This window comes from Dendropsophus ebraccatus, chromosome 10 (assembly GCF_027789765.1).
Source record: "Dendropsophus ebraccatus isolate aDenEbr1 chromosome 10, aDenEbr1.pat, whole genome shotgun sequence".
NCBI lineage: Eukaryota > Metazoa > Chordata > Amphibia > Anura > Hylidae > Dendropsophus > Dendropsophus ebraccatus.
The window spans coordinates 92,160,007-92,179,279 of NC_091463.1; the positions used below are offsets into that span (position 1 = coordinate 92,160,007).

The 19,273-nt window shown below is 44.0% G+C and overlaps 2 protein-coding genes and 1 long non-coding RNA gene across 4 annotated transcripts in view; all 3 read right to left on the reverse strand.

Annotated features, from left to right (window-relative positions):
• LOC138766573 (zinc finger protein 91-like) overlaps positions 1-19,273 on the reverse strand; it is a 64,548-nt gene that overhangs the window by 41,205 nt on the left and 4,070 nt on the right. The window contains exons 4-9 of the mRNA XM_069944164.1: positions 18,325-18,510; positions 18,123-18,246; positions 17,881-17,975; positions 17,148-17,259; positions 15,122-16,020; positions 14,897-14,933 (exon numbers count right to left, since the gene is read on the reverse strand). Of these exons, the coding sequence (XP_069800265.1) occupies positions 14,897-14,933; positions 15,122-16,020; positions 17,148-17,259; positions 17,881-17,975; positions 18,123-18,246; positions 18,325-18,510 (1,453 nt within the window). The remainder of the gene's footprint in view (positions 1-14,896; positions 14,934-15,121; positions 16,021-17,147; positions 17,260-17,880; positions 17,976-18,122; positions 18,247-18,324; positions 18,511-19,273) is intronic.
• On the reverse strand, positions 5,971-9,142 carry LOC138766639 (zinc finger protein OZF-like). 2 transcript variants are annotated; one of them, XM_069944235.1, is made up of 4 exons: positions 9,028-9,142; positions 8,786-8,880; positions 8,441-8,552; positions 5,971-7,543 (listed from the first exon to the last, which is right to left on the reverse strand). In XM_069944235.1, exons 1-4 carry the CDS (start codon positions 9,110-9,112, stop codon positions 6,636-6,638), a joined length of 1,200 nt encoding a protein of 399 aa, XP_069800336.1. In that variant the 5' UTR covers positions 9,113-9,142; the 3' UTR covers positions 5,971-6,635. The 2 variants fall into 2 exon arrangements, with proteins under 2 accessions (XP_069800336.1, XP_069800334.1); XM_069944233.1 differs by having other exon boundaries at positions 5,972-7,546.
• On the reverse strand, positions 9,234-10,813 carry LOC138766642 (uncharacterized). Its single transcript, XR_011358729.1, has 3 exons — positions 10,756-10,813; positions 10,002-10,137; positions 9,234-9,415 (listed from the first exon to the last, which is right to left on the reverse strand). It is a non-coding gene; the product is annotated as an uncharacterized lncRNA (long non-coding RNA).

The following is a 19,273-nucleotide window of genomic DNA, read 5'->3' on the forward strand; positions in this document are numbered from 1 at the left end:
TGCTTTACAGCAAGAATCATGGACATAGACGACAAAAGACAGACTGTCCCCTTGAGATGAATGTGTAACATTACTTAACGTAATCTGTGACATTTAAAGAGGTCATTCCACAGGGAGCTGCTATTGTCTCCTCTATCTACTGGTGTTGCATGATGCTGCAATGCTGTACAGAGCACTTTACAGCAGCCTCCTCTTATCACCACAGACAGAACATGAAGTCTCAGATTAGTTTTAGCCCCAGTTGCGAGTATGAGAACTGGAAGAGTTTATGGTTATTTTGTAATATAGATACTAAAGAAGTCAAATAAAATTTTAGTTTAAAAAATAAGTTTAATGTAAAAACATAATTTGAAGCGCCTCTGTACCCACAATCTGACCCCCCCCCCCCCAACCACTTGTACCTTCGGAGAGCTGCTTTTAATCCAAGATCTGCCCTGCGGTCCGTTCGGCAGGTGATGCAGTTATTGTCCTAAAAAGACAACTTTTAAACTTGCGGCCCAACGGCTGTGGCTTGGAGTATGTGTGCCCTAACCTTGCACCACCCCTCAGTCCCTCCTCCCCACCCTCTTCATCATTAGGAATGCCACTGACAGGATTTTTCCTATTCCTCTGCAGTGAACACTGCACAGGTGCCTTAACAATCCAATACATGTGCAGTGCTGACACAGCTGATGAATAGGAGAATACCTGCCTGGAGCATTCCTAATGATGAAGAGGATGGGGAGGAGGGATGGAGAGGTTGTGCCAGCCTAATGCACAGACACTCTAGGCCACGCCGGTTTAAAACAGGGCTGCAAGTTAAAAAGTTGTTTTTTAGCACAATAACTGCATCACCTGCTGAACAGACCTAAGGACAAAACCCTTGGATTAACGGTTTAAAGGGACTAAGGACAAAAGACCTTGGATTAAAAGCAGCTATCCGAAGGTACAAGTGGTTTGAGGGGGGGGGGGGGGCAGATTGTGCGTACAGAGTCGCTTTAAGCAATAAGCAATTTTCTGATGATACATTTCCTATGTTTTTCTTGGTTACCCCAATTTATATGCAATCTCTGCAACTGCTATAGCTACACCACTGATTGTTCCTTGGAGGAGGTCTACACGGCTCCAGAGAAGTCTTGATGTCAGGCTTTCCCTCTGCCAGGGCAGTCTTTTTCCTGCTTTAATTATCCTGTCGCCTGGTAAAGTGTGGATGACCGAATGCAGTAAAAAAAAAAAAAAAGGAATAAAAAAACTGTCAGCTGGCAGGGGCAGGGGGGAACATAATAACCAAGCACTACTTACCTCTCCCCATGCCAAGCGCCGAAGCTCCAGCACCCCCCGCCGAAAGGCATTTTTCCCCAAGTTGTAATGACATCATGACTTGGGGGGGGGGGGGGGGGGGGGAATGGCGGTCCTGGCTGATGGACTGGTCGCTCAGCCAATCAGTGACTGGAGCGGAGTCCCACCTCAGTGACTGACTGGCTGTCAATCCGCCGGATCCTGACATTAGCTGAGAAGATCAAAGAGGCCGGCGGGGTCCCGGCGGGGCGATCCGACGCTGCACAGACACGGGTGAGTAGTGGTGGTCATTATGTTCACCCCCCAAAAAAAGTATTGTATTGCCCCCCCAAAAGTTATACAAATCCCCAATATACACTTATTACAGGAAATGCTTATAAAGGGCTTTTTTCCCTGCACTTACTACTGCATCAAGGCTTCACTTCCTGGATAACGTGGTGATGTCACTTCCTGGATAACATGGTGATGTCACTTCCTGGATAACATGGTAATGTCACTTCCTGGATAACATGGTGATGTCACTTCCTGGATAACCTGGTGATGTCACTTCCTGGATAACCTGGTGATGTAACTTCCTGGATAACATGGTGATGTCACGACCCGACTCCCAGAGCTGTGCGGGCTGTGGCTGCTGGAGAGGATGATGGCAGAGGGATGCCCAGTGTCCCTCCAGTGCCCTGTGCCCCTCAGTGTCCCTCTGCCATCATCCTCTCCAGCAGCCCGCACAACTCTGGGAGTCGGGTCGTGACATCACCATGTTATCCAGGAAGTGACATCACCATGTTATCCAGGAAGTGAAGCCTTGATGCAGTAGTAAGTGCAGGGAAAAAAGCACTTTCTAAGGATTTTATCGTAATAAGTGTATATTGGGGATTTGTATAAATTTATATAAACTTCTCACATGTCCGAATGTAAAATGTTTAGATGGCAGCAGGAATCGCATGGCGGGCGACTCCAATCTTACTGATACACGAGTCGGGCTCCATTATAGTGTATGGATAAGGCGGCTGGCTGCTGAGTGAAAAGTGCAACACCCGGTTATAACTCATGATCACAATGGGTCTCATGGTTGAGACCCACAGAATTCTAAATATTTCACATGTCTGGACAACGTGAAAAGTTTATATAGTAGATGATAAGTCAGCAGGGTTATACAGCAGATGTCCTTACATTTTCTGTGAGATTGGCTACACTATCTAATTCAGCAGTAAGGAAGTTCTGGTTAGATCCTGATTCCATTTAAAGGGATTTTTGTTTGGGCCAGTCTTAGCTGTTCTCCTTGATAGGGCTACACAGAGACACTGACCATGGGAAAGGTCGCCATGTCAGTCTGCCTGCATCACAGCTGATGGAAGTGAATGTGAAACACCTTGCTACTCGATGAGCAGAACAGAAATGAACGGCCACAGTGCACAAGAGATCGTTCTGACCCTTAGGGCTCTATTACACGGAGCAATAATCGGCCAATATGTCTCAGCGCAATAAAGACAATGATCAGCCGAAGAGCCAATCATCAGCTGATCATTGTCTTTTGGCAAGTTTAAAAATCACGACTACATGTAATAGGTGGCGCGGCCAATGGCTGATGATAGTGTATATAAAATAATTACTTACCTGTCCAGGCTCCAGCTGTTGCAAAAAAAATTCCCATTTGCTTTGGCTGTCCAGGCATGATGGGAATTGTAGTTTTGCAACACCTAGAGGGCCGAAGGTTTCCCATCCCTGGTCTAGCGCATGAATATCGATCACATCACACACCGGTCTAATGTCTTTCTGTAAGACCCCTCAATGTGTACAAAGCTAAACACTTATCCTTACCTCACGTTCAGCAGCGCTCTGCCTATCGTATGAATGATAAGAGTCACATAACAATCCTGCAGGGTTCCCGATGATGAAATCTATTGTAAACTGTGTAATAAGTCAATATACATATTGTTAAATAAAGTTATTTTACTACCATTCTTTGGTATTTCATGATTTTAATCTGCTCTGTTGTTTTTGCTACCTCACGTCCTGTGTGGTATGCATCCTGTAATCAACTTCCTGTTCTTGCTGCACACTCTAGCTTGAAATTTATCCAATTGAGATGTCCTCACGATCTCTCTGCCTGAACAAAATTGTCATTATACCCTTCACCCTTGATAGATTATGATATATGTGCATAGTGTAGCACGGTTTTACATTATACATATGTTTAGGTTACTATTGAATACACTAGTCCCTGTTTCTCTGTTTTCCTTCCATCCATGAATGGGTAAACATGCTTATTAGTTTAGCCTCAACTCACTTTTTCCCCTTTGTGTTATAATGACAAGCTCCGCCCCATTTTTTTTTTTGCTGTGTTTTATCGGTATTTATGTGTTTACCTTGATTCCAGATCTTGTATATTGAATACATTCCATTCAAATGGGAATTTGCTTATACACAGCATGGATAGATAACTGCCAATCAGCTGCAGGTGGGTGGAGTTTCTGCTTCTCATGAATATCCAGGACTACTGAGCACATGCACATAATGGAGAGGACTACTTATGGTCCATGTTTTTCAGGAGGAAATCTCTGGATCCACTGCACAGAGTAAAGTAAGTGATACATCATTCTGTTCAGCTTCTCCATCACTAGTTTATGCTACCCTGAGATAGGACAACCTAAACCTGCTGACAGAGTCTCTTTAAGTACAAGGATTTAGTTTTTTTCCCAGAGTCTAACTTTAACCCTTAGGCGACCCTGGACGTACCCGTAGAGCCAGGGCCACCTACATGTGTTCAGAGCGGGGCCGTGGTCCCGGGTGACGCTCGTAGCCCGGGGCCACGGCTATTAGCAGGTATGGTCCGATTACTTGAATGCAGCCATCCTCCGTCCAGGCTCAGTGCCATAATGGCGCTGATCCTGGCTCGGCACTTGATTGCTTCCGGCTGCAGCAACCGGAAGCAATCAAAGTGCCTGTCTCATCGATCTATGCTGCATATCTACCCTAGCATATCTTTGTAGCCAAGCTGTTTTAGACTGGGTTCACACTGTGTTATTGCAGTCCATTTGTTTTCCCCATTAGTTTTTTACAAAATGGATTAGAAAAAAGGAAGCATCTGTGTACCTCCATTTTGATCAGTTTTTCCATTAATCAGTTTTTCCATTCCATAATAAAAAACGGATAAAAATGGATTTTTTTTAGCGTATACAAATACTGTGGTTGACCGCATTTTTGTGTACACTAAAAAAAGATGCGTTTTGATCCGTTTTTCAATCCATTTTTTTTTTTGTTGCAAAAAAGGATGAAAAAAACGAACTGCAAAAAACGCATAAATTGTGCAGTAAATTTTGATTTGACAGCCCATAAAAACCTCCACCTGCTTAAATAGTGCAGATGATGCAGTGATGGGACAACGCTACCTACTGTCAGTTCAATGTAAGCACTGTACTGTAAAAAAAATCTGCGCACTTTTCAGCAAATTAGAGATAAAGTGAAAAAAACAGTGAAGTGATAACATTATGGCCTGGAGGGAGATTGTCTGGCCTAGGCTATTTTACACCCCCAGGTATATAATATATCCCCTGGGGTATACTGTAGCCTGGGTCAGAACTGAAAAAAACAGTGACATGATAACTTGGAGGGATATTATCTGGTGGGTTATATTGTGGCCTGGGCTAAACTGTCCCCAGGCTTATAGTATAGCCTAGGCTATATTACACCCCTGGGTATGAAAATATATCCCCTGGTGTATACTGTTGCCTGGGCCAGGGGTGAGAAAACCAGTGACGTAATAACATTATGGCCAGGAGAGATATAGTCTGGCTTAGGCTGTTTTACACCCCCAGGTATAGAGTTTATCCCCCGGGGTATACTGTGGCCTGGTTCGACATTAGATGGATATGTGCTGGGCACTCCGCTGAGAGTAGTGGTAGGTGGTAGTACCGGGTAGGATCCCGGGCAGCTGCCTGCCAGATATTATGTCGCGGTTATTGCACGAGGGGATGCAGCTAACCAGCAGGAACCTGACCATGCGGAGCCCGATCAATTCTTCATTGTCCTTAGTCAGGGAACCAATAATTACACCAATGCCAAGGTTCAGAAACAACGGTAGTTGTGTATTTATTATAACGGTGGTAACTAGTAGCAACAGTCTCTCCTGATGCAACCAGGTATAAGGCAGACTTGGATAAGGCAGAGTAATGGGTGATGCTGCAATAGGCTGTGATGGTAGCGTACTAAATGATGGGAGTAGTAGTGATACTGAAGTTGAGATGCTGGGCGGAATGGAACAGAGATGAATACTTGCTGTTGATCATTAGAGAAGATGATGAGAGGAATGACTGAAGAACGGCACCCAGATCTTGTGGTTAGGAGGAGAATCTTGAGAACTTGAGAATAGAACACAGCCAGGAACACTTCTTGTCGAACTGGAGCAGCAAAGAACACGTATCTCTCTCCTGACAGGGGAGAGAGGTCACACACAGAACCTGTCCCCCTGAAGATGGAAGACAAGACTGAGGCAGACAGGAAGTCACATGGTATCCCCCAGCCAAAGCTTGATGGCCGTTGGGGTTACCATGGAAGCAGGGGCAGTCACGTGACATCCAGCCATTGCATCATCACACCATTAGGACATATAAGACTAAGTATACATGAGAAGCACCATACTTGAACACTGGGGGGGGGGGGGGGGGCGACATAATACCCTTAGGCACTGATAACTAAATATGCATACAAGAAATGAATGGAATAGCAGATCTGAATACTGAGAGAGGTGACACAATACACACTATTTGCAGTGGACCATAGCTTTCCAGAACAGAACTGGGTATAATAAAGGTGCAGAGATAAAGTGGCAAATAAATACTCTGTTCTGGGACACTGCAGATATATTCTGGCCTGGATGGATATACTCTGGTCTAGGCTATGTTACACCCCGGGGTATAGTTTGGTCTAGGCTATTTTGGACACCGGGTATACTCTGCCTAGGCTATTTTATACCCCAAAGTATACTCTGTTCTAGGCTATTTTACACACCGGGTATACTCTGGTCTAGGCTATTTTACACACCGGGTATAATTTGGTCTAGGCTATTTTATACCCCGGGATATACTCTGGCCTAGGCCATTTTATACCCGGGTATAATCTGGACGGGGGTTAATCTGGCCTGCTACACCGGTCCTCTAAGGGTTAAGGTACTGAAATGAATGGCTGGCCATAGTGGTGGATCCCGTCTAGGACTTCTATATTCTCTACAGTTGCCCAAGTAGTCCTTGGGAATTATAAGGAAGCCAATCTGATTAGGAAATAATTGCAGTGTTAATAAAAACTATATTTATTATAACATCAAAAAACATTTTCTCCAATAAATAATTTAAAAGTTCCTTTTAAGTGAGAGAACTTTCCCGTATGTGAATCTTTTGATGTTTAACCAGATGAGACTTTAGGGTAAAGTTTTTTCCACAGTCAGGACATGAATACGGCTTCTCCCCAGTATGAATCCTCTGATGTTCCATAAGAACTGATCTCCAGGTAAAACATTTTCCGCACTCCGAACATGAAAACGGCCACTTCCCTGTATGAACCTTCTGATGTCTAAGAAGGTGTGACTTTTGGGTAAAACATTTGTCACATTCTGAACATTGGTATGGCTTCTCTCCCGTGTGGACCTTCTCATGACTCTTAAGATATTGTTTATGCGTGAAACATTTTCCACACTCCAAACAGAAATATGGCTTCTCTCCAGTGTGGATCTTCTGATGACTCTCAAGATATTGTTTGCGGGCAAAACACTTCCCACACTCTGAACAGGAATGTGGCTTCTCATTAATGTGGATCCTCTGATGTATTATGAGATTTGGCTTATGGGTAAATTCTCTCCCACAATCTGAACATGAGAACGGCTTCTCACCGGTGTGGGATTTCTCATGCTCAACAAGGTTTGACCTTTTGCTAAAACATCTCCCACATTCTGAACATGAATGCGGCTTCTCCCCAGTGTGGACTCTTTCATGAGTAACAAGACTTGATTTCTGGGTGAAGTATTTCCCACATTTGGAACATGAAAATGGCCTCTCGCCTCTGTGAGTCTTCTCATGTATCGTAAGATTAAATTTCCTTTTAAAACATTTACCACATTCAGAACATTCAAAAATGTTACTTTTCTGTAATTGATCAAAAAATGCTTCTTCTGAATCCTTTTTCAGAAGGACCGCGGGTATAAGCATAGGATATTGATGTTCTCCAGACCTATCTTTAAATGCTGCTTCATCTATGTTGTCTGTATAGGAGGAATCTGCTGGAAATAGGAACAGATTTTAGTATTAATTAATTTCCAAACTCAAAAGTTGAAATTCCAAGTCACCTAAGGATCGAGAGATATGCTGCCGATGCCACACATTTCGGGTACTTTTACCAATGTCCATGTTCGTTTGCCCTTCTCAAAATCAGCACTTGTTTGAGGGTACGCTATTTTGGAGCAGTTTGCAGCAGTTTTAAATTTTTTTCCTGCTCGGAGGTGGCCTGGGTTTCATGTTAGCTACTTTATTAGTCAGATTTATCATGTGCAAACTTTTGAATTTTTGCATAAAAAAAACTCCACAGTACTTCGCTCCTAACCTGGCATCGTTTTTTAGCGATGTTTTGTAAAAAAAAAAAAAAAAAATCGAAAGAACACAAAAAACATGCAAAATTTACCAAGACCTGTGCGCCTAATGATACATTTTTTGCAAGGTCTGTGAGTTTTTGCACATCCCGGAAAGAATGAGCAAGCACACAAAAAAATTGTGCATAAGTTACACGTGCCCCGGTGTTCTTCTGTAGCATTTAGTACCTGGTGCAATGCTGAGGAGAAGAGATGAGGGAATGGCAGATTTTTGTTTGGTCTGCACTCCGCTCATCAAGCTGCTGGGCTGTCAGCGCGGCTCCACACAGGCTTGGAGGAGCGGCAGGGAGCGGAGCAGCACTGGAAGCCCGGTGGCTTGATGAGCGGAGCGCAGACCAAACGAAGCGGTTTGCTGTGTTTAAGTCTGCGATTTGCTCATCTCTACTGAGGAGCGTCTTTTGCTGGAGAAAACCCTCCCAGAAGCTGAGAATATACACAGAGGTGTCCACTATCCACGAATTGTTATTGTGGCCCCTAGAGCTGGCGGTCGAGGATATGTGGAGAGGAGGATTATTTATTAATACATACCTGTACTGACATCTGTGGGGATGTCCCCGTCCTCGTACTGCCCATCAGCCCTCATATACAGCTCCTCTTCTCCTACTATAAACTCCTCTTTAATATCCATCAGATCTTCACCCTGATACAAGATATAGAACACATTATACACATATATTTATATACGGACAAATAGCAGGAACTTTGCCTAGATGTTTGCAGATATCTGCCTGTATTCTCCTTATAGATGAAAAATAATATATATATATATATATATATATATATATATATATATATATATATATATATATATATATATATAGTGTATGAAAGATCTGTATTATATTGTATTGGAGAGAAATGGGCTCTATCTACCTGATCATCCTGTAGGATCCTGTGAGTTTCCTCTGGATGGTGCTGACAGTATGGAGGAGTGTGACAGCTCTCTGGTGTATTACTCCTGTATTCCTCTGTAAAAGACACAAAGTTTCAGCACCCTCCATTGTCGATCAGGAATTCCCATATACTTATAAGGAGCATTCAGTATCTATGAATCACAAGCAGGGAACATATGTCCTACTAGAATAACCCCTCCTATAGTGAGAGTCTCCTCTTACCCTGCGGTGTGAGGGGCGGCTGATCCTCCATCATCACCTCCTTGTACTGATCCCTGTGTCCTTCTAGATACTCCCACTCCTCCATGGATAGATAGACAGTGACGTCCTGACACCTTATAGGGACCTGACAGACGCAGGGATATAGCCGTCATTATACCTTGGTGATGCAGTATTATGTCCCAGAATTCCCAGCAGCGCTCACCTCTCCGCTCAGCAGCTCAGTGATCTTGTTGGTGAGTTGTAGGATCTTCTGGGCATTGCTTGTCTCTTGTATCAGGGACTTGGATGGAGGTGACATGGCTGTGCTCGGGCTCCATCCTCCTGACACACAGGGAAGGATACCGGCGGTCACATATGTATCAGACAACTTCCTCACTATGGTGTAATCCTGTGTATAGAGAGAGATGGGAGGAATAAAAGAGATGTCCCTCCAGTCATTACATTACATGGTCTTATCCATAGAGAGAAGGGTGATGTCATGTGACAGACTTCCCAGAATCCCTCACCTCTCCGCTCACACCATGGCCTTATTATTACAGATAAGTGTGATGTATCCCAGAATCCCTCACCTCTCCGCTCACACCATGGCCTTATTATTACAGATAAGTGTGATGTATCCCAGAATCCCTCACACCATGGCCTTATTATTACAGATAAGTGTGATGTATCCCAGAATCCCTCACCTCTCCGCTCACACCATGGCCTTATTATTACAGATAAGTGTGATGTATCCCAGAATCCCTCACACCATGGCCTTATTATTACAGATAAGTGTGATGTATCCCAGAATCCCTCACCTCTCCGCTCACACCATGGCCTTATTATCACAGATAAGTGTGAGGTATCCCAGAATCCCTCACACCATGGCCTTATTATTACAGATAAGTGTGAGGTATCCCAGAATCCCTCACCTCTCCGCTCACACCATGGCCTTATTATTACAGATAAGTGTGATGTATCCCAGAATCGCTCACCTCTCCGGTCAGCAGGTAAATGATCTCCAGGGTGAGGTTTATTATCCTCTCGGCCATTTTCTTCCTGTTCTTCTCCATTCTGGACGGATCATTCACGACAAGAACAAAAGGACTTCAAATGGTAATAGTCAGTAATCTGAAAAACACCAATACAAATTGCAGTATCCTTCATCTGTGACATACATATATGTTACTGTATGAGGGAGAGACGAATAGGGTTTGTTGGATTTCAGCTGCCTGATTCCTTTGTTCTAGGGGTGATAAACCACCTCCAGAGGTGTCTGGCAGCGGCTCCTCTGTCTTTCTATCCAGAGTACATGCATGGTCGATCATGCCAATGTATGGGGGCTGGGAGAGATAACTAAGTAAACAAACAAAGTAACAAGGTATATAGGAGCTGCTGGTGTTCCATTTTTTATGAAACTAAATTTTAAAGTGATCCTATCCTTAAAAAAAAAAAAAACACCTTTGACACGGAGAGAGATGAAAGTTTTGATCGTCTGGGGTCTGTATATTAAAATGACCCATAAGATCTCTAGATCCAGCTGGGAGAAAGGCATAGCTGAGCCCTTCCCTCCTGTGACAATGTATCAGTCTGGAGCTCACAGAGCATTGTCCACACTGGATACAGCTGAGAGCAGGACTAGCTATGTATGTACAATGTATCAGTCTGAAGCTTATATATATATATATATATATATATATATATATATATATATATATATATATATTTATATTCACACATATTACATACCCCCATCAGTAACTTGTCTGTATACTCTGTATACAGGAGAAAGGACCTTTGGTGACATCACATGAGGGCGGAGCTAGATGGGATTATCTTTTTCAGGAATTTGATTCTGCTAGCAGGCTAAAGGACCTTTGATGATGTCACGGTCATGTGATCAGTATGCGCAGGGCTCAGTCTCCTTACTGACAGTTCTTAGGTGTGATCACATCCTGTGTCCTCCATGGTCCGGAGTCTCCTGCACAGTTTATATATGTGTCACTATAAGCTGTAACAATATTACATGTAATGGTGTGTTCCCCAACACATGGCTCTATAGCTGTGGCATCATTATCACTCCCAGCGTGCAGCTTTATACTGGCTGGGCATGCTGGGAGATGTAGTTGTACAGTCATGGCCAAAAGTTTTGAGAATGACACAAATATTATATTTTCCCATGATCTGTTTCCCTCTGGTTTTTATGTGTGTTTGTCAGATGTTTTTATCACATACAGAAATATAATTGCAATCATATTATGAGTAACAGAAGCTTATACTGACAGAATGGGTTAATGCAGCAAGTCAATATTTGCAGTGTTGTCCCTTCTTATTCAGGACCTCTGCAATTCTCCCCGGCTGCTCTCAATCACCTTCTGGACCAAATCCTGACTGATAGCCGTCCATTCTTGCACAATTAATGATTGCATTTTGTCAGAATTTGTTGGTTTTTGTTTGTCCACCTGTCTCTTGATGATTGACCACTAGTTCTCAATGGGATTAAGATCTGGGGAGTTTCCAGGCCATGGACCCCAAATCTCTATGTTTTATTCCCTGAGCCATTTAGTTATCACCTTTGCTTTATGGCAAGGTGCTCCATCATGCTGGAAAAGGCATTGTTGATCGCCAAACTGCTCTTGGACGGTTGGGAGAAGTTGCTCTTGGAGGACATTCTGGGACCATTATTCATGGCTGTGTTTTTAGGCAAGACTGTGAGAGAGCCGATTCCCTTGGCTGAGAAGCAACCCCACACATGAATGGTTTCAGGATGCTTTACAGTTGGCATGAGACAAGACTGGTGGTAGCGCTCACCTCGTCTTCTCCGAATAAGCTGTTTTCCAGATGTCCCAAACAATCGGAAAGGGGATTCATCAGAGAAAATGACTTTCCTCCAGTCCTCAGCAGTCCACTCCTTGTACCTTTTGCAGAATATCAGTCTGTCCCTGATGTTTTTTTCTGGAGAGAAGTGGCTTCTTTGCTGCCCTCCGTGAGACCAGGCCTTGCTCCAAGAGTCTCCGCCTCACAGTGCATGCAGATGCCCTCACACCCGCCTGCTGCCATTCCTGAGCAAGCTCTGCACTGCTGGTAGCCCCATCCCGCAGCTGAAACACTTTTAAGAGACGGTTCTGGCGCTTGCTGGCCTTTCTTGGGCGCCCTGGAGCCTTTTTGGCAACAATAGAACCTCTCTCCTTGAAGTTCTTGATCATGCGATAGATTGTTGACTGAGGTGCAATCTTTCTAGCTGCGATACTCTTCCCTGTTAGGCCATTTTTGTGCAGTGCAATGATGACTGCACGTGTTTCTTTAGAGATAACCATAAGTTAACAGAAGAGAAACAATGATGCCAAGCACCAGCCTCCTTTTAAAGTGTCCAGTGGTGTCATTCTTACTTAATCATGACAGATTGATCTCCAGCCCTGTCCTCATCAACACACACACCTGTTTTAATGGAGCAATCACTGAAACGATGTTAGCTGGTCCTTTTAAGGCAGGGCTGCAATGATGTTGAAATGTGTTTTGGGGGATAAAGTTCATTTTCTAGACAAATATTGACTTTGCAAGTAATTGCTGTTGAGTTGATCACTCTTTATAACTATCTGGAGTATATGCAAATTGCCAGTTTAAAAACTGAAGCAGTAGACTTTGTAAAAATTAATATTTGTATCATTCTATAAACTTTTGTCCATGATTGTTCAACAGCTGGAGAGCCACAAGGTAGGGAGCACTGCTGCAGGGTGTATAGTTACTGGAGAAAACCTCACATCCTCTTATGGAAACTATAGATGTGACACTTAAAGGTGTACCTGTCATGACATATAATAAAAAATCACACTCCCCCCAGCAAATCTATAGTTAATGCTTGCCTTATATTCTGTTAGTTTTTATTTTCATGCTCCATCAGACCGTTTAGTGCCCCATTGTGCTGCTCCTGCATCTGCACAGCAATCTGAGCTGGTGGGCGGAGCCTTAGATCAGTTACATTACTGTGGCATGTACAGGGGGTGTGCACAGCTGCTGACCAATCAGCATTCATCTTCCCTGGAACAGGCTGTGCAGAGCAGAGGGACAACTGACATCACTTCCTGCATTTGGTCTTTTTGTGCTGTTACTAAAGACCAAATGACCTTAGTGATGGAGCCTCAACTGCAGTTTCCCGGTAAGTGAGACACCTAGTGGCCGAATGTATAGTGTTGTATTTAACATAGAAAACAGGCAAAACAATAAATGCAGTAAATTTTAAAGATGTAGTATATCACCTCCCCTGCTGATTTATTATTGGTAATGACAGTGCCCATTTAAAGGGACACCTCCAAAACACCCGCCACAGTTAAGTTACCAGTAAATTATACATCAATAGAGTATACAACGCTGATTGTATGGCTGCAGTGTTTATCTTTCTATGTTCTTGCTTGCCTTTGCTGTAAGCCACAAATGAAGGAGTCTCAGTCATCCTCTCCATCATATTCTTGAGATGAGTCGTCCTCTCTATACATCAGCCCGGTGTATCGGCTTACAGCGGGGAAATACAAAGGAGTACAAAGCTACACATTACAGATTTGGAATCAGCCTCCTTTATCCACCTTACAGATGACTTGGGTTGGAGGTGACAGAGTCACAGGCATGTCATATATATATATATGAATAATGACAGGACATGACTGGAGAGGTGAAGGATTCTGGGAAGTCACATGATATCATGCTTATCTATATTAGTAGGGACATGACATACGTGAAGAGGGGAGCAATTCTATCATATACAGTGGTACCTTGGTTTAGGAGTATCTTGGATTAAGAGCGTTTTGCAAGAAGAGCTCACAGTTTTTCAAAATTGTAACTTGGTTTAAGAGCATTGCTTTGGTTTAAGAGCTCCCTGTACTGGGTGGGAGGGGGAGTAAGGTAAGGGCATAGCCTATACAGAGTGATCTACAGCACTGTACTCTGACCCAGGAAGTCTCCCTCACCTTCCAAATCCTCTTCAGGCTGGGGCTTGCATCAGGGACAGAACTGTGGAGGTAATCTCTCCATAGCTGTAACCCCTCTCTCCCCAGAGAGTGCTGCTATACTGTGCCCACATATGTGCAGCCTCTACCAGCCCTTGTGTTTCCCATCCTCTCCATTCCTGCTATAATGTGCCTACACTTACACTCAGCTATGCACACTGCTGCTATAATGTGCCTGCACTTACACTCAGCTATACACACTGCTGCTATAATGTGCCTGCACTCACATCCAGCTATACACACTGCTGCTTTAATGTGCCTGCACTTACACTCAGCCAGTCACACTGCTGCTATAATGTGCCTGCACTTACACTCAGCCAGTCATACTGCTGCTATGTGCCTGCACTTACTCAGTTATACGCACTGCTGCTATAATGTGCCTGCACTTACACTCAGCTATACACACTGCTGCTATAATGTGCCTGCACTTTCACTCAGCCAATCACTGCTGTATAGAAAAGTTTCTGTCACTGTCCTCTGCACAGCTCTGCGATTCTCACTTCCTGATTGGTCCATGCTGAACACACACCCCTTCCCCATTGCTGTCATGTGACCACACAGACCTCTGACAGTAGGTCTAGTGATGGTGAAAGCTGCGCTAGGGGCGGAGTCTAAGGGTCTGTTGGTTTTCACCAGAGGCCTCCGTGAGGGAGGATGGGCTTGATGTGGCAGGCGACCCCCAAGTCACTACCCCTGGTTAGGCTTACAGCAGGAGACAACAAAGACAGGTCAGCATCACGGCAGGCAGGAACACAGCAGACAACACAGGCAGGAAGTACAGACCTGGGACCAGAGTGCTTTGGGAGGCATGCAGATAGCTGGGCTTTATAGGGAGAGGCTGGAGGCTGCAGCCAACTAAGGGCGCACTGGCCCTTTAAATCTGGACATACCAGCGGGCGCCCTAGGAGGCCGGAAGGCACGTGTCAGCTGCAAGAGGAAGGATAAGGAGCAGGGAGAGGATTTAATATCGCTCCCAGGCCCTTTGTGATGGTAATGATAGAGGGCGCTTTAAATCAAAAACACACGCAGAATTAATAAAAACTCCATTTATTAAATTAGTCAAAAATAACTTCTTCAGTAAATATAGAAAAACACTCGATCCTTTAAGTAAGAGCATTGTCCTGTGCGTGAGTTTTTTGATGATTTACCAGATGTGATTTCATGATAAAGTTCTTCCCACATTCAGAGTACGGCTTCTCCCCGATGTGGCTTCTTAGGTGGTCAGTAAAATCTGATCTCAAGGTAAAACATTTCCCACACTCTGAACATGAAAATACCCTCTTCCCTGTGTGAATCTTCTGATGCCTAAGAAGATGTGATTTTTGGGTAAAAAATTTGTCACATTCTGAACAAGGGAATGGCTTCTCCCGAGTGTGAACCTTCTGATGTGTATTAAGGGCTGACTTTTGTGTAAAACATTTCTTACATTCTGTACATGGGAATGGCTTCTCCCCGGTGTGGATCTTCTGATGACTCTTTAGATACTGTTTTCGGGTAAAACACTTATCACACTCTAAGCAGAAATATGGCTTCTCCCCAGTGTGGATCCTCTGATGTATTATAAGGTTAGGTTTATGGGTAAATCCTCTACCACAATCTGAACATGAGAATGGTTTCTCCCCGGTATGAGATTTTTGATGTTCAACAAGAATTGATCTTTTGCTAAAACATTTCCCACATTCAGAACATGAATACGGCTTTTCCCCAGTGTGAGCTCTTTCGTGGGTAACAAGACTGGATTTCCTGGTGAAACATTTCCCACATTCTGAACATGAAAATGGCCTGTCGCCTCGGTGGGTCTTCTTATGTATCACAAGATTAAATTTCTTTTTAAAACATTTACCACATTCTGAACATTGGAAATTTTCACTTTTCTGTGATTCACCAGAATCTTTTATAGAATTAGATGACAGAGTTCTGCTGTGAAGCACTGAGGGTTCATGTGTGGGATATGGACGTTCTCCAGACGTAACTCCACATTCCGCATCTACATTGTTTGTATAGGGGTAATTTGCTGGAATTAGGAACAGATTTTATTATTACTTCTAAAACACAAAAGTGGAAACTCAGGAGCAAGACAGCTAAGAGAACATTAAAGTGACTGTACCACTAGGCCCAGGCTGAAGCACTAGAGGCGGGCCGACCCACCCTTAGTGGCAGGAAACCCCCGCCCCTCTATGATAAGGTTCCATTGATTCTAATGGAGTCACGTCATGGAGGGGGTTTCTTCCTACCTGGGGTGGGTCGACCCGTCTTCAGTGCTTCAGCCCGGGCCTGGTGGTACAGTCACTTTAAACGCACTGGTTTAAGTTTTAGTAATGTCTGTGTTCTCTTCTTGTATTGGGTTCAGTACACTGCAATGTTAAAGGAGTTGTTCACAAAAAAAAAAAATAGTGACAGAGATATGTAAATTACTTCTATTAAAAAATCTCCCGTCTTCCAGTACTTATCAGCTGCTGTATGTCCTGCAGGAAATGGTGTAGTCTCTCTAGTCTGACACAGTGCTCTCTGCTGCCACCTCTGTCCGTGTCAGGAACTGTCCAAAGCAGCAGCAAATCCCCATAGAAAACTTGCTCTTGCTCTCCAGACTAGAAAGAATACACCACTTCCTGCAGGGCATACAGCAGCTGATAAGTACTGGAAGACTTGCTGTCGCCAGTTGATTTAAAATATTTTTTTTTTTGTTGACCTACCCCTGGGTCGCCTTACATAAGTTATCTAAACCGGAACCTGTCAACTATGTAATGTGTATGGGGGATCTTCCATCTGTAATTCAGGAGAAGAACTAGGCATGTTGGATTTTAGCCTTTATTCCTCAGACTCCTCTGTCACCCAAGGAGGCTGACAGCAGTATTCTCATATTCTGTCCATTCAGACAACATAAACCAACTCAGCTAAGCCGAATTTTTGGGGGAGATTTATCAAACATGGCGTAAAGTGAGACTGGCTAAGTTGCCCCTAGCAACCAATCAGATTCCACCTCTCATTTTTCAAAGAGTCTGTGAGGAATGAAAGGTGGAATCTGATTGGTTGCTAGGGGCAACTGAGCAAGTGTCACTTTACAGCATGTTTGATAAATATCCCCCCTGGTCTCTAAGGAGTGAGGAGGAGCAGTGAATATCGGACTACTGTAATACATACCTGTACAGACATCTGTGGGGATGTCCCCGTCCTCGTACTGCCCATCAGCCCTCATATACAGCTCCTCTTCTCCTACTATAAACTCCTCTTTAATATCCTTCAGATCTTCCTCCTGATTCAACATGTAGAAGACATTATACACGGTGTAATATGCAAAGATAGGACGTATAGCAGTAGGACTTTGCTTACATGCAGAGGTGGCTGCTGGGTAGCGAGCTTCTCCTTGTGTATGAACAGTAAAGTATAATGTATAGATATATATATTGGTTTAATGGGGTTGTTCATATTACCTGTGCCTGATAGTTATAGAGATTTGTAATTTACTTTTATTAAAAAATCTCCAGTCTTCCAGTCCTTATGAGCTGCTGTATGCCCTGCAGGAAGTGGTGTATTCTCTCCAGTCTGACACAGTGCTCTCTGCTGCCACCTCTGTCCATGTCAGGAACTGTCCAGAGCAGGAGAGGTTTTCTAGGGGGATTTGCTGCTGCTCTGGACAGTTCCTGACATGGACAGAGGTGGCAGCAGAGAGCACCGTGTCAGACTGGAAAGAATACACCACTTCCTGCAGGGTATACAGCAGCTGATAAGTACTGGAAGACTGGAGATCATTTAATAGAAGTAAATTACAAATCTATGGCACCAGGTGATTTGAAACATTTTTTTTGTGAACCACCCCTTTAAATGCATGAGATTTACACAGTCTGTATTATATTATATTATCGTCTCCATCTACCTGATCATCCTGTAGGATCCTGTGAGTTTCCTCTGGATGGTGCTGACAGTATGGAGGAGTGTGACAGCTCTCTGGTGTATTACTCCTGTATTCCTCTGTAAAAGACACAAAGCTTCAGCACCCACCATTGTCGATCAGGAATTCCCATATACTTATAAGGAGCATTCAGTATCTATGAATCACAAGCAGGGAACATATGTCCTACTAGAATAACCCCTCCTATAGTGAGAGTCTCCGCTTACCCTGCGGTGTGAGGGGCGGCTGATCCTCCATCATCACCTCCTTGTACTGATCCCTGTGTCCTTCTAGATACTCCCACTCCTCCATGGAGAGATAGACAGTGACGTCCTGACACCTTACAGGGACCTGACAGACGCAGGGATATAGCCGTCATTATACCTTGGTGATGCAGTATTATGTCCCAGCATTCCCAGCAGCGCTCACCTCTCCGGTCAGCAGCTCAGTGATCTTGTTGGTGAGTTGTAGGATCTTCTGGGCATTGCTTGTCTCTTGTATCAGGGACTTGGATGGAGGTGACATGGCTGTGCTCGGGCTCCATCCTCCTGACACACAGGGAAGGATACCGGCGGTCACATATGTATCAGACAACTTCCTCACTATGGTGTAATCCTGTGTATAGAGAGAGATGGGAGGAATAGAAGAGATGTCCCTCCAGTCATTACATTACATGGTCTTATCCATAGAGAGAAGGGTGATGTCATGTGACAGACTTCCCAGAATCCCTCACCTCTCCGCTCACACCATGGCCTTATTATTACAGATAAGTGTGATGTATCCCAGAATCCCTCACACCATGGCCTTATTATTACAGATAAGTGTGATGTATCCCAGAATCCCTCACCTCTCCGGTCACACCATGGCCTTATTATTACAGATAAGTGTGATGTATCCCAGAATCCCTCACCTCTCCGCTCACACCATGGCCTTATTATTACAGATAAGTGTGATGTATCCCAGAATCCCTCACACCATGGCCTTATTATTACAGATAAGTGTGATGTATCCCAGAATCCCTCACCTCTCCGGTCACACCATGGCCTTATTATTACAGATAAGTGTGATGTATCCCAGAATCCCTCACCTCTCCGCTCACACCATGTCCTTATTATTACAGATAAGTGTGATGTATCCCAGAATCCCTCACACCATGGCCTTATTATTACAGATAAGTGTGATGTATCCCAGAATCCCTCACACCATGGCCTTATTATCACAGATAAGTGTGAGGTATCCCAGAATCCCTCACCTCTCCGCTCACACCATGGCCTTATTATTACAGATAAGTGTGATGTATCCCAGAATCCCTCACACCATGGCCTTATTATTACAGATAAGTGTGATGTATCCCAGAGTCCCTCACACCATGGCCTTA

What these genes read in the sequence shown, in the direction of transcription:
- LOC138766639 (XM_069944233.1), bottom strand. Translation starts at nt 9,112, where the DNA reads ATGGAGGAGTGGGAGTATCTAGAAGGACACAGGGATCAGTACAAGGAG. An exon ending in GCCGCCCCTCACACCGCAGG is followed by an intron (nt 8,881 to 9,027) that starts GTAAGAGGAGAC and finishes TGTCTTTTACAG; the next exon opens with AGGAATACAGGAGTAATACA. An exon ending in CCCCACAGATGTCAGTACAG is followed by an intron (nt 7,547 to 8,440) that starts GTATGTATTAAT and finishes TCCTATTTCCAG; the next exon opens with CAGATTCCTCCTATACAGAC.